Raw genomic sequence first — 14946 nt, forward strand, 5'->3', positions numbered from 1 at the left:
CTCTCATCATCAACATGGGCGACAACAAGGGAATACACATTCTGCAGGCTACCACCGCGACCCAGGAGTATATCTCGGATGACCCCACATGGGCTAGCGGCGACTTTACGCTCATCAGCACCGACGGCATCCGCTTCCGCGTGCCCTCGTGGTTCATCCTGGCAGCGAGGTGACCCGGAGGTGCCTTCGGCACCATGGAGTCAGCTCACGCGCCGTCAGCCCCGTGTTCCGCGATGCTGATGGCTCGGGCACCACCTCCGGCGACAAACAGCTCGACTTCACCGACAGCCACTGCGAAACGGCCAGCACCCTGTGCGACTTCCTCGCCCTCGTGACGACCTCTAAGCTGCATACTCTGTGGGTGTCGTACGGCGTCGTCGAGCTGTGCGAGCACATCTCCAACCTCGTCACCTTCCTCCGCAAGTACGACTGCGAGGGACCTCTGCACAGCCTCATCCTCGCCTTCCACTATGCGTTCCTCCTCCGCGACGACAGGGACTCGTCGCTCGAGGCGTTGCTCCTTGGCGCGATGGCCGACAACGTCGACTACTGTAAGAAGGCGATCCGTGCCAGCAAGTGGGAATATGTCGTAGATACGTCGCCGACCAACCCCCTCGCCGAAGCCCGCCGCGGGTGCTTTACGCTCCTGCCTTGCAACATGCCCCTCATTGTCTACGAGCTCTTCCCGACCAAGTACAGCTGGGCTCTGGGTCGTTCTTGGCCCGATGCTGCGGACGACCGGGGCAGATGGGTGGAGCTCTTTGCTGGGCTGGTGGAGAAGGCGAGCGCGTCCCGCTAGGCTATGTGCTGTGGCCCAATGTTGTCATTCATCAGCCCAGCGCATATTGAGACTTGTGGCTGCGAGTTCGAGTACATGTACCATGCCATCCTGTTCCCTCAACCTCTTCCCCAGGCTGCTGCTTGCCACACAGCTTCATACGTACACGATACGACTCGTAACTACTGCCTACACATGGTCAGGACAAACTAAGTGCGCAAGGTCCACTTCCCCCCGCACAGTATCCACTCCTCGAGCAGGTTCGACGCACTCGGCACAAGCTCGATCAGTCGCTGCTTCTCAGTCAACGTCGCGGCGTACTCTTCAAGGGAGAGGTTGGTGATGCGGCCAGTCTCCATGAGGTTGGCAAGATAGGGAATAGCCCGTTTACAGATGGGGCCGCGATCGCCTTGCTTGTCATCTGGGCGATCGTAGGGATACCAATCACCGGCAACTCGCAACCTGTCGATGATGTTTGGAGCGGCGAGGCTGTGGTCAAACCTCTTGGTGCGATCAGAGCGAAGGCCATTGGAGGTGTTGCTGCCCGAGGGGGTGCCGTCCGATGAGTCGCCGTTAGGGGTATCGTCCTCCTCAAGAAAAGCCTCGAGTCCGACGAACGTGATGCTTGTGGGCGAGCAACCAGCGGCTTTGGCTGCTTCAAGGACGTAATAGATGTTGGCGAAAACGACGGTTTTGCACTCAGGGTCGTCCAGAGAGTCCAGAGCGGGGAAGACCAGGACGAGAGCCGTATGCGCTCCCCAGCGCGGAGGTTGGCGCTTGGCGTAGAGGATGGGACCGTCGAGGCATTCCATATCGCCTGAGCGGGGTAGGAAGTGGTACACAGCCTTTCGCGGCTGGTTCCTATCCGCCGCTCGACAACAACTGAATGGATCGGAGATGTGAAGCTGGCCGAAGACGACGGCCGTCGACTCAACCGGAAGACCGAGGTCGTATGTGAATGCTGGCTTCGCAAAGCGGTTGAGGTCTCGAGGAAATTGCTCGTACCAGATACGGCAGGCCGTCACATGTGGAAACGGCGTGGCTGGCGGGTTATCGCCGGCAAACGTTGTTGCCCACGCTAGCGGACAATCAAGGATCCTGACGTGTCGCCCAAGCCTAATCTGGGTGAGAGCGAATATCACCTGGGGCGAACTCGAGCGGACGTCACGAATGAAGACCACCGCCTCTCGCCATCCAGGCAGTGAACGCCCCATTGGGTCGACTAAATCGAAGGTTGAAACATTGGGGTCACCGGTTGTGTATGTGCGGCATTGGAACACAACATGGCGCGCGAGAATGGAGTCGGCCTCGTTCTGGAAACGGCTGTTGACTTGGCGCCAGGCGAAGAGCGTCGAACGGTCGCAGAAGCGAAGGATGTTGTCCATGACATGGTGATTGCCGTTGCCATCGAGAATGATCTTGAGGCCGGTGTTCTCGGGGGTTGGGAGGGGGAGGGGTATCGCTGGGGTGGGATGGGTGTCCAACGTCGGAAGTGACTCAGACATGGTCGGCCGGATGAACTTGGGGAGGAACAGAGAGTGAAGAGGGTTGGAGGGTGGGAGGAGAGAGGTAACAGCGAAGAGAGTGAGAAGAGTGAGAAGAGTGAGGAGTGAGAGTGAGTTGACGAAAGGAAGACGGGTGAACGATATAAATGCAGACAGGCGGACCGGGGGCGAGGCGCATCAGTCAACTCGCACGCATTCTGCTCCCGTTGTCCTTGCGGTGAGTAAACCTTGCCCCCTCATACCTTGTGCTATGACTTCATCCAATGCTGCTGCTGATACCCAATGCTCTCACACTTACGCGCCGAGGTGCTCGGCCGCCTTGACGAGGGTGCGCACGCCGAAACCAGTGCCCTCGGCCGTCGTGTAGCCGTAAGGCGCGCCAAAGTTGGCCGAGGGGCCAGCAATGTCGAGGTGAGCCCAGTTGTTCTTGTCGCCCGCAAACTGCTGGAGGAAGACACCAGCCTTGCACATGCCACCCCAGGGGATCGAGCCAATGTTCTTAAAGTCGGCAGTGGTCGACTTCAGGTCCTCGAGCATCTCCTCAGGCAGAGGCATGGCCCAGAAGTTCTCGCCAGCCTCGGCAGACGCCTTCTTGATGGCCTCGACAGCGGGGTCGTCGCCCATGACGGCGGCGGTGCGCATGCCGAGGGCGACGAGCTGGGCGCCGGTGAGGGTGGCAATGTTGAACAGGAGGTCGGGGTTGGACTCGACGGCGACCGAGAGACCATCAGCGAGGACGAGACGGCCCTCGGCGTCGGTGTTGTGGATCTCGGTGGTGAGGCCGTTGCGCTGGCGGATGACGTCGGCGTTCTTGAGGGCCGAGCCGCTGGGCATGTTCTCGGCGAGACACAGGTAGCCGGTGACGCGAACGGGGAGCTTGAGCTCCGCGGCGGCAAGGACGGCGTGGAGCGTAGCGGCGGCACCGCCCATGTCGCTCTTCATCTCGTGCATCTTGGCGCTGGGCTTGAGCGAAAGTCCTCCAGAGTCGAAGGTGACGCCTGGGAGGGTTAGCAACGGCTCAAGGCACTCGACTCACCCTTGCCGACAATGGCAACGCGCTTGGCGTTCTCGCCACCAGCAGGAGTGTACGAGACGATGACGAAGCGGGGCTCCTTCTCGGAGCCCTTGCCGACACCGAGGATACCGCCCATGTTCTCCTTGCGGAGGCGCTCGACGTCCCAGACCTCGACGTCGACACCGGCGACCTTCTTGCCAGCGGCAACAGCGACGTCGGCAAAGGTGGCAGGGAAGAGATCGTTGGGAGGCGTGTTGACGAGGTCACGGGCGTGCTTGACGTGGCGAGCGACAATGTCGGCGCGCTTGATGGCGTCCTCGGCACCGGCGGCAGAAGTCACAACCTCGACGGCCTCGATGGGCTTGCCCGAGTCCTTGGACTTGAACGCGGTCCAGGTGTATGAGCCGAGCGAAGCACCCTCAGCAATCGCCTGGACAGCCTCTGCGGAGGCTGCAGGGAGCGCGATAGCAACCGACTTGACGTTGCCGAGGCCGGCAGCGGCACGGACAGCAGCACCGGCGGCGCGGCGGAGCGACTCGTGCTTGGCACCCGACTCGGGGACCTTGCCGAGGCCGGCAAAGATGACGACCTTGCCGTCGATGGGCAGAGCAAGGGTAGCGTCCTGCTTGCCCTTGAAGCCGAGGGTGTTGAGGCTGTCGGCAACGGCGGCCGAGATGCCGGCCTCGTCAGCGCCAAGGACCTTGACGGTCTCGCCGTCAGCAGCGGCGCCGACGACCAGGACGTCGGCGGTAGGCTGGGCGACGGCCGAGAGCTTGAGCTCGGCGTGGGTGGGGAGCTCGGGGCGGCCCGAGACGTCGGCGGGGAGGATGGGCATGGTGGAGAAGCGGTGGAGGTGGAGCTGGTTGGGGCGGGGAGTGACAAGAACGGGGCGGGCGAGGCGCGCGATGGGCTTTGTAGTAGCGATGAGGGACGGTGCCGATCGAAGAAGAGTTGCGCGGGCGCGAGCGGTGAGCATCGAGTGGGCACACAGAACGCAGCACGTCTATGCGAGATATACAAAGGACTGAGAGCGAGAAACTCGGAGCGAGATGTGGGTCAGAATAGGTCAGAATGGGTCAGAAAAAGGAGGACCACGCCGGCCGGACCCTCGAGACGTCATGACACCGCGTGGTCGGAATTGCCAATGCAGCGTGGAGCCCCAGATAAATCGGTCATCTGCGACCTCGGCGAAGGTGCTCGGCGCGACGGCGACCAACAATGTGCAACGAGTTGCAGACGGGCAGGGGGCGAGCCTGACGCGTCACGCATGTATGGGCGATCGAGGGGCTGCTTGACAGCGACGACCTCGCTCACCTCGGCACAGTTGCACTTCTTGACACTACTCTATCCATGCCAGCAGATTCACGCCCTACTACATCCTTCACGCCCCCTTGCTATGGCAGTTGCAGTCGAAGCGCGGTGCCCAGGTCCACTGTAGGTGCCCCTTGGCCTCCTCATGCGACATGGAAGCGGCGTACTGCTCAGCCGACACGAGCTTGATCTCCTCTCGGCCGATGAATCCCGCAAGGAGGCAAAGGGCCGCCCTCAAAAAGCGGGCGGTCCAGCCCCACTCCGTCGGGTCGAGGAGTTGGTCCAGCGTGAGGGCCTTGGTCATGAGCACGCCGTACTCGAGGTTGCGCTGGTAGGTGACTGCAAATCCCAACGATAGGAGTCGCCGCAGTGCTTCCTCGAGGTCGACGACCGTGACATCGATCTCGCGGCCTCCGGCGCGCGCCGACTCGATCATCGCGACAGCGTTGGCAATGTTGCTCGCCGAGCCGTCGGCGACGGCCGCCAACGGACAGACCAGTTCTGCCAGTGAGGTGAAGACGATGACGAGCTTGGTGACGTTGTTCCAATCGAACGAATTGATCAGCAGCTCCCCGTGCGTGTCGGCGGTCGGGTGGAGCACCACCGTGGTGACTTGGGGCGGTACACGGCTCGAAACCTCAAACAGGCCTGACGGGTTGCGCTCGACGGGTGGGCAGACCTGGCCCATGACGACGACGGTCGGTGCCAAGAACTCGTAGATGGGAGGGAGCAGCCGGCTGTCGATCGCGGTATTCGCTGTGGCGTGGCACTGGATGCGCACAATGTCGAGGTTGGGGAAGAACTTGGCCACCGCATTGGTGGGCATGGCCGTCGTGTCATACTCGAGTACCTTGGTGTTGGCGACATGGCCGTCCACTCGCGCGTCTTCCTTACGCGCCCAGGCGGACAACGGGTTGTACTGGGTGTACACGTTGTAAGGCGCAATCATGTGCGGCAGCCTCCATCCGTCGCCCGAGTAGATCTGAATCACAGGCTCGAGGTGTGTGCAGGTCACGCGGCGCATGAGTGCGGTGGAGAAGAGCCGCTTGTCGGCGCGGGCGCGGAACTCGCGCGACGTCGCGCGCAGGGCGAGCAGGGATCGGCGGTCGGCATGCTCGACGATGGAGTCGATGATGTGCAGGAATGCCGTGTGGTCGATTGTGCTCTTGACGAGGGTTGGAAGCGGCGGCCCGCCCCAGACGTACGGGGGGTAGACTGGCGTCGTGGGCGGGTAGGACGACATGGTGGAGAGTGGAGTGAGAGGAAGGATGCGTGTCGCCACCCGCGACGCCGCCTTTTAGCCCGTCTCCACCCCCTCTCCAGCTGTGGGACGCGTCGCGTGTGAGTGGACGAATAGGTTGGCAGTGATGGGAGTGATTGGTGGGCGAAGGCAAAGTTGTAAGACAGTCGCACTGGGCGTTGTGCGGTGGAGGTGGTGTGTGGCAAAACACAGATTGATGGCGGTGGGCGGGGCGAGTATGTGCATACGGCAGTGGCCACCGGTGCACGGGCGTCCTGATCGGCATGCCATGTATTGTCATGTACGTATCTCATACACAACCCCATCCATGGTTCTGCAAGCGACCCCCACCGAATCACCGAGCGTCCACTCTCCTCACGAGAGCCGCGAGCAAACCACATCCAGGTGGCCAGGATCAGAAATCAGTGGGAGAATTGCCACAAAGTCGTCGTGCTGTCAATTTGGTAGCAAGACAAGGAAAAGGACTGGAGAGTCCTGATCAGTGAGCGATTACGTTCCACACAATGTCATCAGATATCTACGAACGTCTATGGGTATGATTTTTGTATTGGCCTTGTCTGGGAAAGAGATCACCTTTGTCTGCCAGATAAACCGTGGCTTCCTGCAACAATGTGACAAAGTTGAGATGGAGGGTGTCCCGACATCCATCACGGCTTCCAATCGGCCTCAAGCACGGCGTTCATGTGATCGATCGGAAGATTGAGCTTGCGCTTGTACTCATCGATGGTGAGGTACTTGACTCCCCACTCATTCAGCTGGCGCTTGATGAGAATGCAGAAGGCCTGAGACTCCTGGTGGGACTCGAAATCAAGGTCGTACTGCTCCGAGGCAAGAGGTGGACCTCCAATAGCCTTCATGCGGTCCACCTCCTTCTTGAAGCTGTCCTGGGTGGCGCCGAAGCCTACAAATGTAATGTCGACCGGGGCGGAGAGCTGGAGGTCACGAATAGTCTTGACAAGGACACAGAGCTGGGCGAAAACCGTCGGACCCTGGCGCCAATAGTCGGGTGCGAAGACAATAGTGAGGTCCTTGACCTTCTCCCACGACTCCTGGTCGCTGTGGAGGGCACGGGGGGCCGGGTCCCAGATCTCAAAGTGGTAGACAATGCTCTGCCTCCAGCTGGTCCGGGGCGTTCCCAGGATCTTGGGGAGGATGAAGCGCCCGAAAAGGACGACAGTGTGAGGGAAAATGGCAGAGACAGGTGCGTCGTTGTAGAAGTTGTTGACGAAGCGCACAATGTGGACCTTGGGGAACATGGTGCGGAAACGCCTAATGTCCTTCATCTCCAGCTCCGCCGAGTAGCCATCGTGGAGGTCGGGCTGCGTGAACTGGAGGATACGCGTGTGGATGAACTTGGGGAAGCCCAAGCGAGACCTCATCTTGTTCCGATGGGGGTAGGCAAGCTTGACGCCGTCGCGTCCCTTGAGGACGATGCGGCCGGGCTCGTAGCGTTCCGTCTGACGGTGCTCGACAATGATGGCGCGCTGGATGAGACGGACGGCCTCGTTCTTGAAACCGACGTTGAGGGGGAAGATCTTGGGAATGGTCTTGAGGATAGCCTCGGACGAGAAGTAGGGGAGAGCAACGGTGAGGACCGAGACAGTGCGCTCCTCGGAGGTGGTGTCGTTGGTCGGAGGCTGGTGGGCGTGGGACATGGCAGCGCTCGTGGAGTCCATGTTGTCTTGAGCTTCTGACGCAATGATGAGAGTATGGAGAAACAAGGAACTGTGGATGGGTGGTGTGAGTGGGAGAAGTTGGTAGTCGACCAACAATCGAGGGACGGGATGGTTTGTGAGTGGAGAAGACAGGACAGCGGTGGGTGAGAGAAACTGTTCGGCGGCGACAACAAATATAGTCGGTGGAGCTGGGGCTCATGGGTCGCCGAGGGTGTGCGAGCCAGCGACAAACGAGTGATGAGTGATGTCCCAGCAGAGGTGATGAGGCACGCTGGTGAGTGTGGGCCGCACAGTCCTCCGCCGGAGCCACAAGGGCGATGGTGCCACCTGAACAGGTTGTGTGCCACAAGAACTGCCATGACCTGGTGGGGTAGCTGCTCGTGACCGCAACAATGGTAGTCGTGTCCACTGATCCCGAAGTCGCCTAGAAGTGCAGCCAAGGGGTCAGGAAGTGCCTGGAAGAATGCTTGCTTGAGGCCGAACGATACCCAGAACGCACTCCCCGACGCAGTGTCGAGGGCAGCCCGCAAGCAGGGTCCACCCTTCTGGTCAAACATCACCCTTCTGGCTCTCATGGACCATCTACTTTGCCTCACTCCGTCGAGCAAGGCTCAGCCGAACAGGGCCCAGCCGAGCAACACCACATCCAACACTAGGCGCCTCGACCAAACTCTGTGCCCAGGAGCGCCCAGCTCCCGGACGGCAAGACGAAACAGCCCGGAGGGTCCAACGGTCTCAAACCCTTATGCAGAAGAAGAAACCGAAGCGAGATGCAGTCGAGCCCCAAGCCACCAACATGGTGACTGCCGTCCATGGGTTCAAGAACTCGGGAACCGATTGTTACGCCATCTCTGGAGTGGAGGGGGTGGGTGTCTTCTTTCACTCCCACGCTTGCCCTCGGATATCACCTCGGCCTTCGACCAACTCTTCGCAGCCACGAATGAGACTCCACCCTTTGCCTCGGCGCTGGTCAAGTTACGCTTCGGAACGACGCGGAACATCAAAGTCCTGATTCGTCTGATTGAACAGACATCGTGGATCGACTCGTGCCACACCCAGCACGACCCGACCGAAGTCATTTTGCCCCTGATCCGCGAAATTCACAGCGAACTCATGCAGTCCCGGGGCGTCAAGTGGGAGCTGCGAGCCGCGTGCTTCAGGGTTGGCCTTGACAAGTCATGCGGCCGCTACATCTCGATCCGTCGCTTCCCGGAAGCACTGGGTGAAGGTGGATGACGACGACGTCGCCTCCCCAATCTCCAGCCCTTCAGAGCTCGTAGACGAGGATACGCTACCGTATGTACCTCATGTCCTACACCAAGGGCGAGAACGTGAATGGGGTCAAGGCTGTGGTAGAGAGTTTGTTGTGCATGAGCAGGATTCCCGGAGTGAACGATTTCTGTATGCATTCCTTCTTCCCCGCATCGACGGAGGCTTCACGTTTCTTGTGGTCGATACAGAGGAGACTAAGTACTTCCTGTGGGACAGCGCTCAGTATAGCCCATGAAGACAATGAGGCGTGTGGCATAGAGCATCGCACTAAAGAACAACGGCCACCTTTGCCCAAAGATATCCATCATTCACATATCTACAGTACAAGCTTCCCTCTCGCTTCCATCACACTCCTAAGCTGTCCTCGCAACACCCTTGTCACCAAAGCGCCACCTGGTGAACAGGACCATGACGACGAGGAAACCACACAGCGAGGTGGTGATGGCAAAGCCCTTGTGGTACCTCGGCGCGTCGCTGGAGGGCCAGAAGAAGGATCCGTAAATCGACGAAAGGTTGCCGAAGCCGTTGATCATCGCAATGGAGATGGCGCGCTTCTCGCGGCCGTCGAACATGATGACCACCCAGGACAGGAAGACGGGGATACAGGTCCAGACGCCGCCGGCGCCAAAACAGATGAACGCGTACTTGACCTTGGGGTTGGAGACGACCGTGCACACGACGTACGATGCGCACGCGAGCGCACCGGCACCGGCGATGGTGAACGCCTTGTGGCCGGTCCTGTCGGCGATGAAGCCGCCAGCGATCGAGAGCACGAGAGACACGGCGTAAATCGGCACAGTCATGAACTGGGACATGCGGCCGTGGTACCCCAGCGCGGCGGTAAGTGTCGGGATGAAGTACGAGATGGTGCCCGAGCAGTTGATGATGTTGTACGTGATGAGCATGCACCACATGATGGGGTCCTTGAACGCCTGCATCATGGCCTTGAGGTGTCCGACGTGGGCTTCGCCGTCTGTGTCGGCGTCCTCGGAGAGTAGGCGGCGGACAGCGATGGAGCGCTCCTCGTCGGTGAGCCAGGAGGTTGTGGCGGGGTAGTCTGTGGTGTCAGTGCGGGTGTTTTGGTTTCCTCATTCCCGTTCTACTCACTGGGCAGGACGAAGACGGCAAACCCAGCCACCGCAACAGTCGCGCATCCCTCAATAATAAAGAGCCACTTCCAGCCAGGGGTGCCACCGACACCCTCCATGCCCTGGATGATGCCGCCGGCAAGAAGACCTCCGAATGCTCCAGCCACCAGGGTAGCCGAGTAGAAGAGGGTCATGCGGCGCGAGAGCTCGTTGGGCTGCGAGCAGGTGTCAGCTGGTAGTGGTTTGTTGACACGGAGCCGACGCCACCACACGGCGGAGCAACTTGGCTCCGCAGCTCGTGGCGGTGGGCGGAGTGTCGGCGCCTCTTAATCTCCGACGCGGCGACGTTGCTCACCTTGTACCAGCAGCTCATGAGGAGCATGACACCGGGGTAGAAGCCTGCCTCGACGAGTCCGAGGGCGACGCGGAAGACGGCCATGCCGGCGATCGAGTGGATGCCCTTGACCGCGCATGACATGGCGCCCTGGGCGTGTTAGCGAACAGCGGTCAGAGCTGGCAGGGGACTCACCCAGGCGATCATGAGGAACGGGAGGTAGTACCGCGGGTTGGTGCGCGCAAGGATCATGTTCGAAGGCACCTCGAACGCGAGGTAACCGGCGTAGAAGATGGACAGGACGAGCGAGTAGTCGGCCGACTTCATGTGCAGCTCGGCAGCCATGCCGCCGACTTTGGCGTTACCAATGTTGGTCCTGTCGATGTAGTTCATCCTGGGGGTGTCAGGAGGTGTATAGGAGGGACTTGAGGCATCACTTACAGAAGCATGAGCCACAGCATCGGCATCATGTGCAGGTCGACCTTGCGCACCAGGGCGCGCTCCTTGGCGGGGTCGATCTCGAACGGCGCGTCGCCATCAAGGTCCGCATTGAGCTTCTCGAGCTTGTCCTCCTTGTGCTCGTACTGAACCTTGACCTGCTCGACATCGGCGTCGTTTGGCGCGGCGTGGACTTTGGTCATGTTGCTCGAGGTGTCGGCGGTGCTCCTTGGGGGCCCTCGCACCTCCGTCTGGGGGCTTATGTATCGCTCATCGCGCAACTGGGTGCCCGCAACGATGGCGGGCTGACGCAAAAAAGAGTCACAACAGACTTTCCAGTTTCCGACACTGGGCGGCGCCACTCGACGGCGCGGCGGCGAGGGCGAGGTGGGCGCGACGGTGCCTGGTCGCATCGTCCATTTCTCCCGCCAACCCCGCCCGCCCACGGCACCGCCGGCAGCTGCACCAGCCCATAGCCGATCACGCCTGCTGACACCGGTCGGCCCTGGGAGTGTGTTTATCTGGGGGCAGCAGGGCGGCACCCAGCGGCCGGTAGCGGACACGGGGGCAAAAGGAACAAAGGGCATGAACAATCAGAGTGGGGTTCGGCGGCGGTGGCGGCCGCACGACCCACTCGGGGCCTCAGTAATCGCTCTCTGTCGGCGCTCGCGCTCTGTCGTGTATGGTGGCTTCTTTTGCACCCCGTTCTTTGCGCCGCGCTCTTGCGCCGGCCGAGCACCCGATCAACGGAATGTCGGAGGACTGTACCAGGCCTGAGTCAGTGGGTGGGGTGCAGGCCGTCGTGTGACCGAGAGTCGCTCGGTGAACTGCCCCACCACACTGTGGCCCAGCGAACTGTCCACCACGGCGGGCCCCAACCCACTCCGTTGATCAAACCCACGGCGATAGCATAGCGAGCCGCCGCCGTAGCGAGCCCGCTTACGACAGCAGCACAAACGTGGGCAGCAAACCCTAGCAAACCCGATCAATCACGCGCCGCTGCGCCGTCGATCCCCGCGACCCTCTCGCTCGGATTGTTGCCTTGCCCGTGCTCGGATTCTCTGTGCCAAGATTCCATTCCATTCCAGCGTTCCTCATAGGCCGGAGGCAGTGGACACGCGGGCAGGACAAGGCACGCGACTGGTGAGGTTGACACTCATCCGTTGGACACAGGTCGGACATGTCGGCCAATTGTCGCCCGTTTCCTCCCGCCGGTTGCCGCGTCGGACGGAAACCGGAATCACGCGTCCACCTGCCCTGTGGACGCGAAGCCGAGTGAGCACGCCGATGGACACATGTCGCCGTTGCCGCATTGCCGCACACACTCAGGCCGTGCCAAAGCAGACACGCAGGCCGTGGTCAGTGCGGCCGCCACACTTGCGCGTTCCGCTCTTGTCGTGCTGATGGGGGAGTTGGTCGGATTTGGTCACCCAAGTTTCCAGAGACCACCGTGGCGAACACCTTCAGGCACCATTGTCCATCGATGCGATTTTGGCTACAGTACAGATCCTACTCGACCGAAGTGAGCCTCTCCTCGACGACCCTCTCCTCGACACGTCGCGCCATCCAACTATCAAAGAACGTCCCCCGCTCCTCCTCATTCTGCAGCGCCTGCGCATGCAGTGTGAGGTTGCCGTAAAGCCCCTTCATGAAGGCGACATGCTGCTCCCAGTGCCCTTCGCCAGCGTCGCGCTTGTCGTAGCCTTCCCAGTGGCTCCCGCGCGCCTGTGGCGGTGACCAGTTGTCGCGCCTCGCGGGACCGATCTCATTCTGGTCAAGCCCAGAACACAAGTCGCTCCAAGCCTGCGGGGGAGCCTGCTTCCGAATGTCATCTGGCCGGACGACGACCGCGGCGAGCTTGCCGACAGCCAAGTGCCATCCGATATGGCAGTGCAGGGGCCACACGCCCGGGTCGTCGAGCGGCACCCGAATGACGGCCCAGGAGAAGTGCGGAATTGTGAGCACGTCTCGTCGGAGCGGGTTATTGGTGCTGAGCTTGGTGGAAGCCAGCGAGAACGAGCTGAGCGCACCGTCGCCACGAGCGAGGATGTAGAATGGCCGTCCGTGGAGGTGGAACGGGTGGGATAGGGGTGGCGGGTCAAGCACGTTGATCTGGGGTCAGCGAAGCACGAAGCGGTACTCACGATAAAGTCGACGGCCCCGGGTGAGTTGAAGGTCGCGGATGCCACATTCAAAGACGACAGGGTTCGTCCAGCCCGGATCTGCGCGAGGAGAGGGTTGTTGACTGCGGATCAAGTCAGTCACCGCCCACACCACCCGACCCACTGTAATTTGTGAACGCGACCGAGTTCATCCCAAAGCCGACATACGGCGTCCACCTCGCCCGGTCGATAAACACCCCGAACAGCGAGTTCCACGTGAACGTGGTCGTCTTGGCCGGCGGGTTCTCGGGTACCAGGGGAACGAGTGGCACCTTGTCATCGAGGTCGCGGCATGCTCCTCGGTTGATGTTTTCGAGGTTGGGCCATGGGTTGGACGGTGGGACACCACTATCGGCGCCACCCCCGGCTGCATCCGTGTATCGAATCACACCGTACCCGATGACCGTGGCCAGCGGGTTGATGCAGAACATGGCGGCGCGGGCGCGGATCCAGAAGCTCGACCCCGCCTGGCCCTGGTTGAGCGTCACGACGACCGAGTACCGCTGCGCCGTGGCGACCGGCACCTCGTTCACCTGTACCGGCTGGATCGCAGTGTCGTCCGCCTCGATGACGGTCAAGACGTGGTTGTCGATGGAGAAGCGGATCATGGCGTGCGAGCCAGTGTTGATGAGCCGGAAGCGGATACGCCTCCCCGCCGCACCGTACACCTCGCTCGCGCGCTTCTGGCCGCACTGCACCCCCTTTTGCACATAGCCGCAGTTGACCTGCCCCACACCGTTGACGAGTATCGCGTCCGGCGCGAGCACGATGGGCAGCCCGCGATACCCCGAGAAGAGGTTGGACACACCCTTGTCAATCACCAGGCTCTGGTCGTCCATCCAGTCGGAGAGGTACAGGATCCTGTCCTCGTCGTACTGCTGTCCAAGCTTGAGCGGATCGTCGCGCGAATGCACGATGAGCGCGCCGACGAGACCGTCAGCCATCGTGTTGCCATAGTGCGAGTGGTACCAGTACGTGCCGACCTCCGAGTCGAGCTTGAACGTGTAGGTGAAGCTGGCGCCTGGGCGGATAGGGCACTGGTGGATGCCTGGCGCACCGTCAAAGTGGTTACTCCCGTTCTGGCGCATGCCGTGCCAGTGGATCGACTGGGGGATGTCGAGTGTGTTGGTCACCTTGATGACGAGCGTGTCGCCCTGGTTTGCTTCAATCTTCGGCCCAGGAAACTGGTTGTTGATCGTGATGATGCGGCGGGAAAACCCGTCCGGCGAGCCGCCAGAGTACTGGATCACAAAGTCGTAGTTGCGTACCTGGGGCGGCTGGTTGATGCTTGCGGCGTCGGCGCCGGTGCACGTGAAGCTTGCTGGGTCGGCGGATGCTGTCTGCGCTGGGATAGGAGGCTGCGAGTAGCTGAAGAAGGAGCCGATGGGCGGGATGGACAGCGGGCCGATAGGTGTCGGCAGGGCCGCGGAGTAGAACGTGCCCGAGGTCGGGACGGAGTTGACGCCGGCCACGAGGCCGGAGGCGGTGGGTGAGGGGGTGGTCGAGGGGGTGGGGGTCAACGAGGGTGGAGGGGATGAGGCCGATGAGGATGCCGAGACGGGTGCGGGGGGAGAGGGGGAGGAGGGCGCGGTCGCCAAGGCTGACGCCGAGATCGAGGTCGCCGAGGCTGACGACGTCGAGATCGAAGTCGCCGAGGTGGGCGGCATGGACAGCGAACTGGGTGCGACCGAGGTCGTAGCGGCCGGCGGCAGCGACGACGACGTACTGCTGCTGCTAGCCCCGCACGTATCGCCAAAGATCCAGAGGAAGCACCACCGCTTGTCGACTACCGAGGCGGACGCTGGCGCGCCCGAGAGAAGCGCCAGCGCTGCCGCGAGCGCGAGACGAGTGGGCCGCATGGTCGATCAATCTGGTGTCAGAGTGGTGTTGCGCGCTGGAGTCGTCGTCGTGCACATGTATGTATGCGTGCGCCTTATACGTTGCTGCAGAGGCCGTTTCGAGAACCGCGTGCGCCAATTCTCAGCAGCCGCAACAAACAGCTCCCTCGCCCTTGCCCGGGTCGGGTACACGCCCTATCGCTCCCTCTCTCCGGCGGGTGTGGTCTTCTTCGCTGTTCTCCTTCACGTCACTGCGGCATCCCAGTGC

The 14946-nt window shown here is 61.4% G+C and overlaps 7 protein-coding genes across 7 annotated transcripts; 1 reads left to right on the forward strand and 6 right to left on the reverse strand.

The window, feature by feature from the left end:
* Positions 1-14: 14 nt before the first annotated feature.
* LOC62_03G003913 (uncharacterized protein) lies at positions 15-799 on the forward strand (the record flags this gene model as incomplete). Its single annotated transcript, XM_062770444.1, has 2 exons — positions 15-169; positions 220-799. The coding sequence occupies 2 exons, from the start codon at positions 15-17 to the stop codon at positions 797-799; spliced, it is 735 nt and encodes a 244-aa protein (XP_062626428.1).
* Positions 800-987: 188 nt separating this feature from the next.
* LOC62_03G003914 (uncharacterized protein) lies at positions 988-2283 on the reverse strand (the record flags this gene model as incomplete). Its single annotated transcript, XM_062770445.1, has 1 exon — positions 988-2283. The coding sequence occupies one exon, from the start codon at positions 2281-2283 to the stop codon at positions 988-990; it is 1296 nt and encodes a 431-aa protein (XP_062626429.1).
* A 132-nt stretch (positions 2284-2415) lies between these two features.
* pepA_0 (putative cytosol aminopeptidase) lies at positions 2416-4337 on the reverse strand. Its single transcript, XM_062770446.1, has 2 exons — positions 3320-4337; positions 2416-3281 (listed from the first exon to the last, which is right to left on the reverse strand). The coding sequence occupies exons 1-2, from the start codon at positions 4272-4274 to the stop codon at positions 2578-2580; spliced, it is 1659 nt and encodes a 552-aa protein (XP_062626430.1). The 5' UTR covers positions 4275-4337; the 3' UTR covers positions 2416-2577.
* Positions 4338-4679: 342 nt separating this feature from the next.
* On the reverse strand, positions 4680-5852 carry LOC62_03G003916 (uncharacterized protein; the record flags this gene model as incomplete). Its single annotated transcript, XM_062770447.1, has 1 exon — positions 4680-5852. The coding sequence occupies one exon, from the start codon at positions 5850-5852 to the stop codon at positions 4680-4682; it is 1173 nt and encodes a 390-aa protein (XP_062626431.1).
* Positions 5853-6517: 665 nt separating this feature from the next.
* On the reverse strand, positions 6518-7546 carry LOC62_03G003917 (uncharacterized protein; the record flags this gene model as incomplete). The annotated part of the gene is made up of 1 exon (XM_062770448.1): positions 6518-7546. One exon carries the CDS (start codon positions 7544-7546, stop codon positions 6518-6520), a length of 1029 nt encoding a protein of 342 aa, XP_062626432.1.
* A 1503-nt stretch (positions 7547-9049) lies between these two features.
* prlL_1 (MFS transporter prlL) lies at positions 9050-10979 on the reverse strand. Its single transcript, XM_062770449.1, has 5 exons — positions 10682-10979; positions 10436-10634; positions 10262-10390; positions 9926-10121; positions 9050-9875 (listed from the first exon to the last, which is right to left on the reverse strand). The coding sequence occupies exons 1-5, from the start codon at positions 10879-10881 to the stop codon at positions 9172-9174; spliced, it is 1428 nt and encodes a 475-aa protein (XP_062626433.1). The 5' UTR covers positions 10882-10979; the 3' UTR covers positions 9050-9171.
* A 1208-nt stretch (positions 10980-12187) lies between these two features.
* LAC2_0 (Laccase-2) lies at positions 12188-14699 on the reverse strand (the record flags this gene model as incomplete). Its single annotated transcript, XM_062770450.1, has 3 exons — positions 12188-12790; positions 12823-12923; positions 12965-14699. 3 exons carry the CDS (start codon positions 14697-14699, stop codon positions 12188-12190), a joined length of 2439 nt encoding a protein of 812 aa, XP_062626434.1.
* Positions 14700-14946: the final 247 nt, after the last annotated feature.

The sequence above is a fragment of the Vanrija pseudolonga genome, chromosome 3 (genome assembly GCF_020906515.1).
Source record: "Vanrija pseudolonga chromosome 3, complete sequence".
Lineage (NCBI taxonomy): Eukaryota > Fungi > Basidiomycota > Tremellomycetes > Trichosporonales > Trichosporonaceae > Vanrija > Vanrija pseudolonga.

Coding starts and splice junctions, on each gene's coding strand:
- pepA_0 (XM_062770446.1), bottom strand. CDS start 4,274: ATGCTCACCGCTCGCGCCCGCGCAACTCTTCTTCGATCGGCACCGTCC. Junction 3,282..3,319: donor CGTTGCCATTGTCGGCAAGG/GTGAGTCGAGTG, acceptor TAACCCTCCCAG/GCGTCACCTTCGACTCTGGA.
- prlL_1 (XM_062770449.1), bottom strand. CDS start 10,881: ATGACCAAAGTCCACGCCGCGCCAAACGACGCCGATGTCGAGCAGGTC. Junction 10,635..10,681: donor ATGCTGTGGCTCATGCTTCT/GTAAGTGATGCC, acceptor TGACACCCCCAG/GATGAACTACATCGACAGGA. Junction 10,391..10,435: donor CGTTCCTCATGATCGCCTGG/GTGAGTCCCCTG, acceptor TAACACGCCCAG/GGCGCCATGTCATGCGCGGT.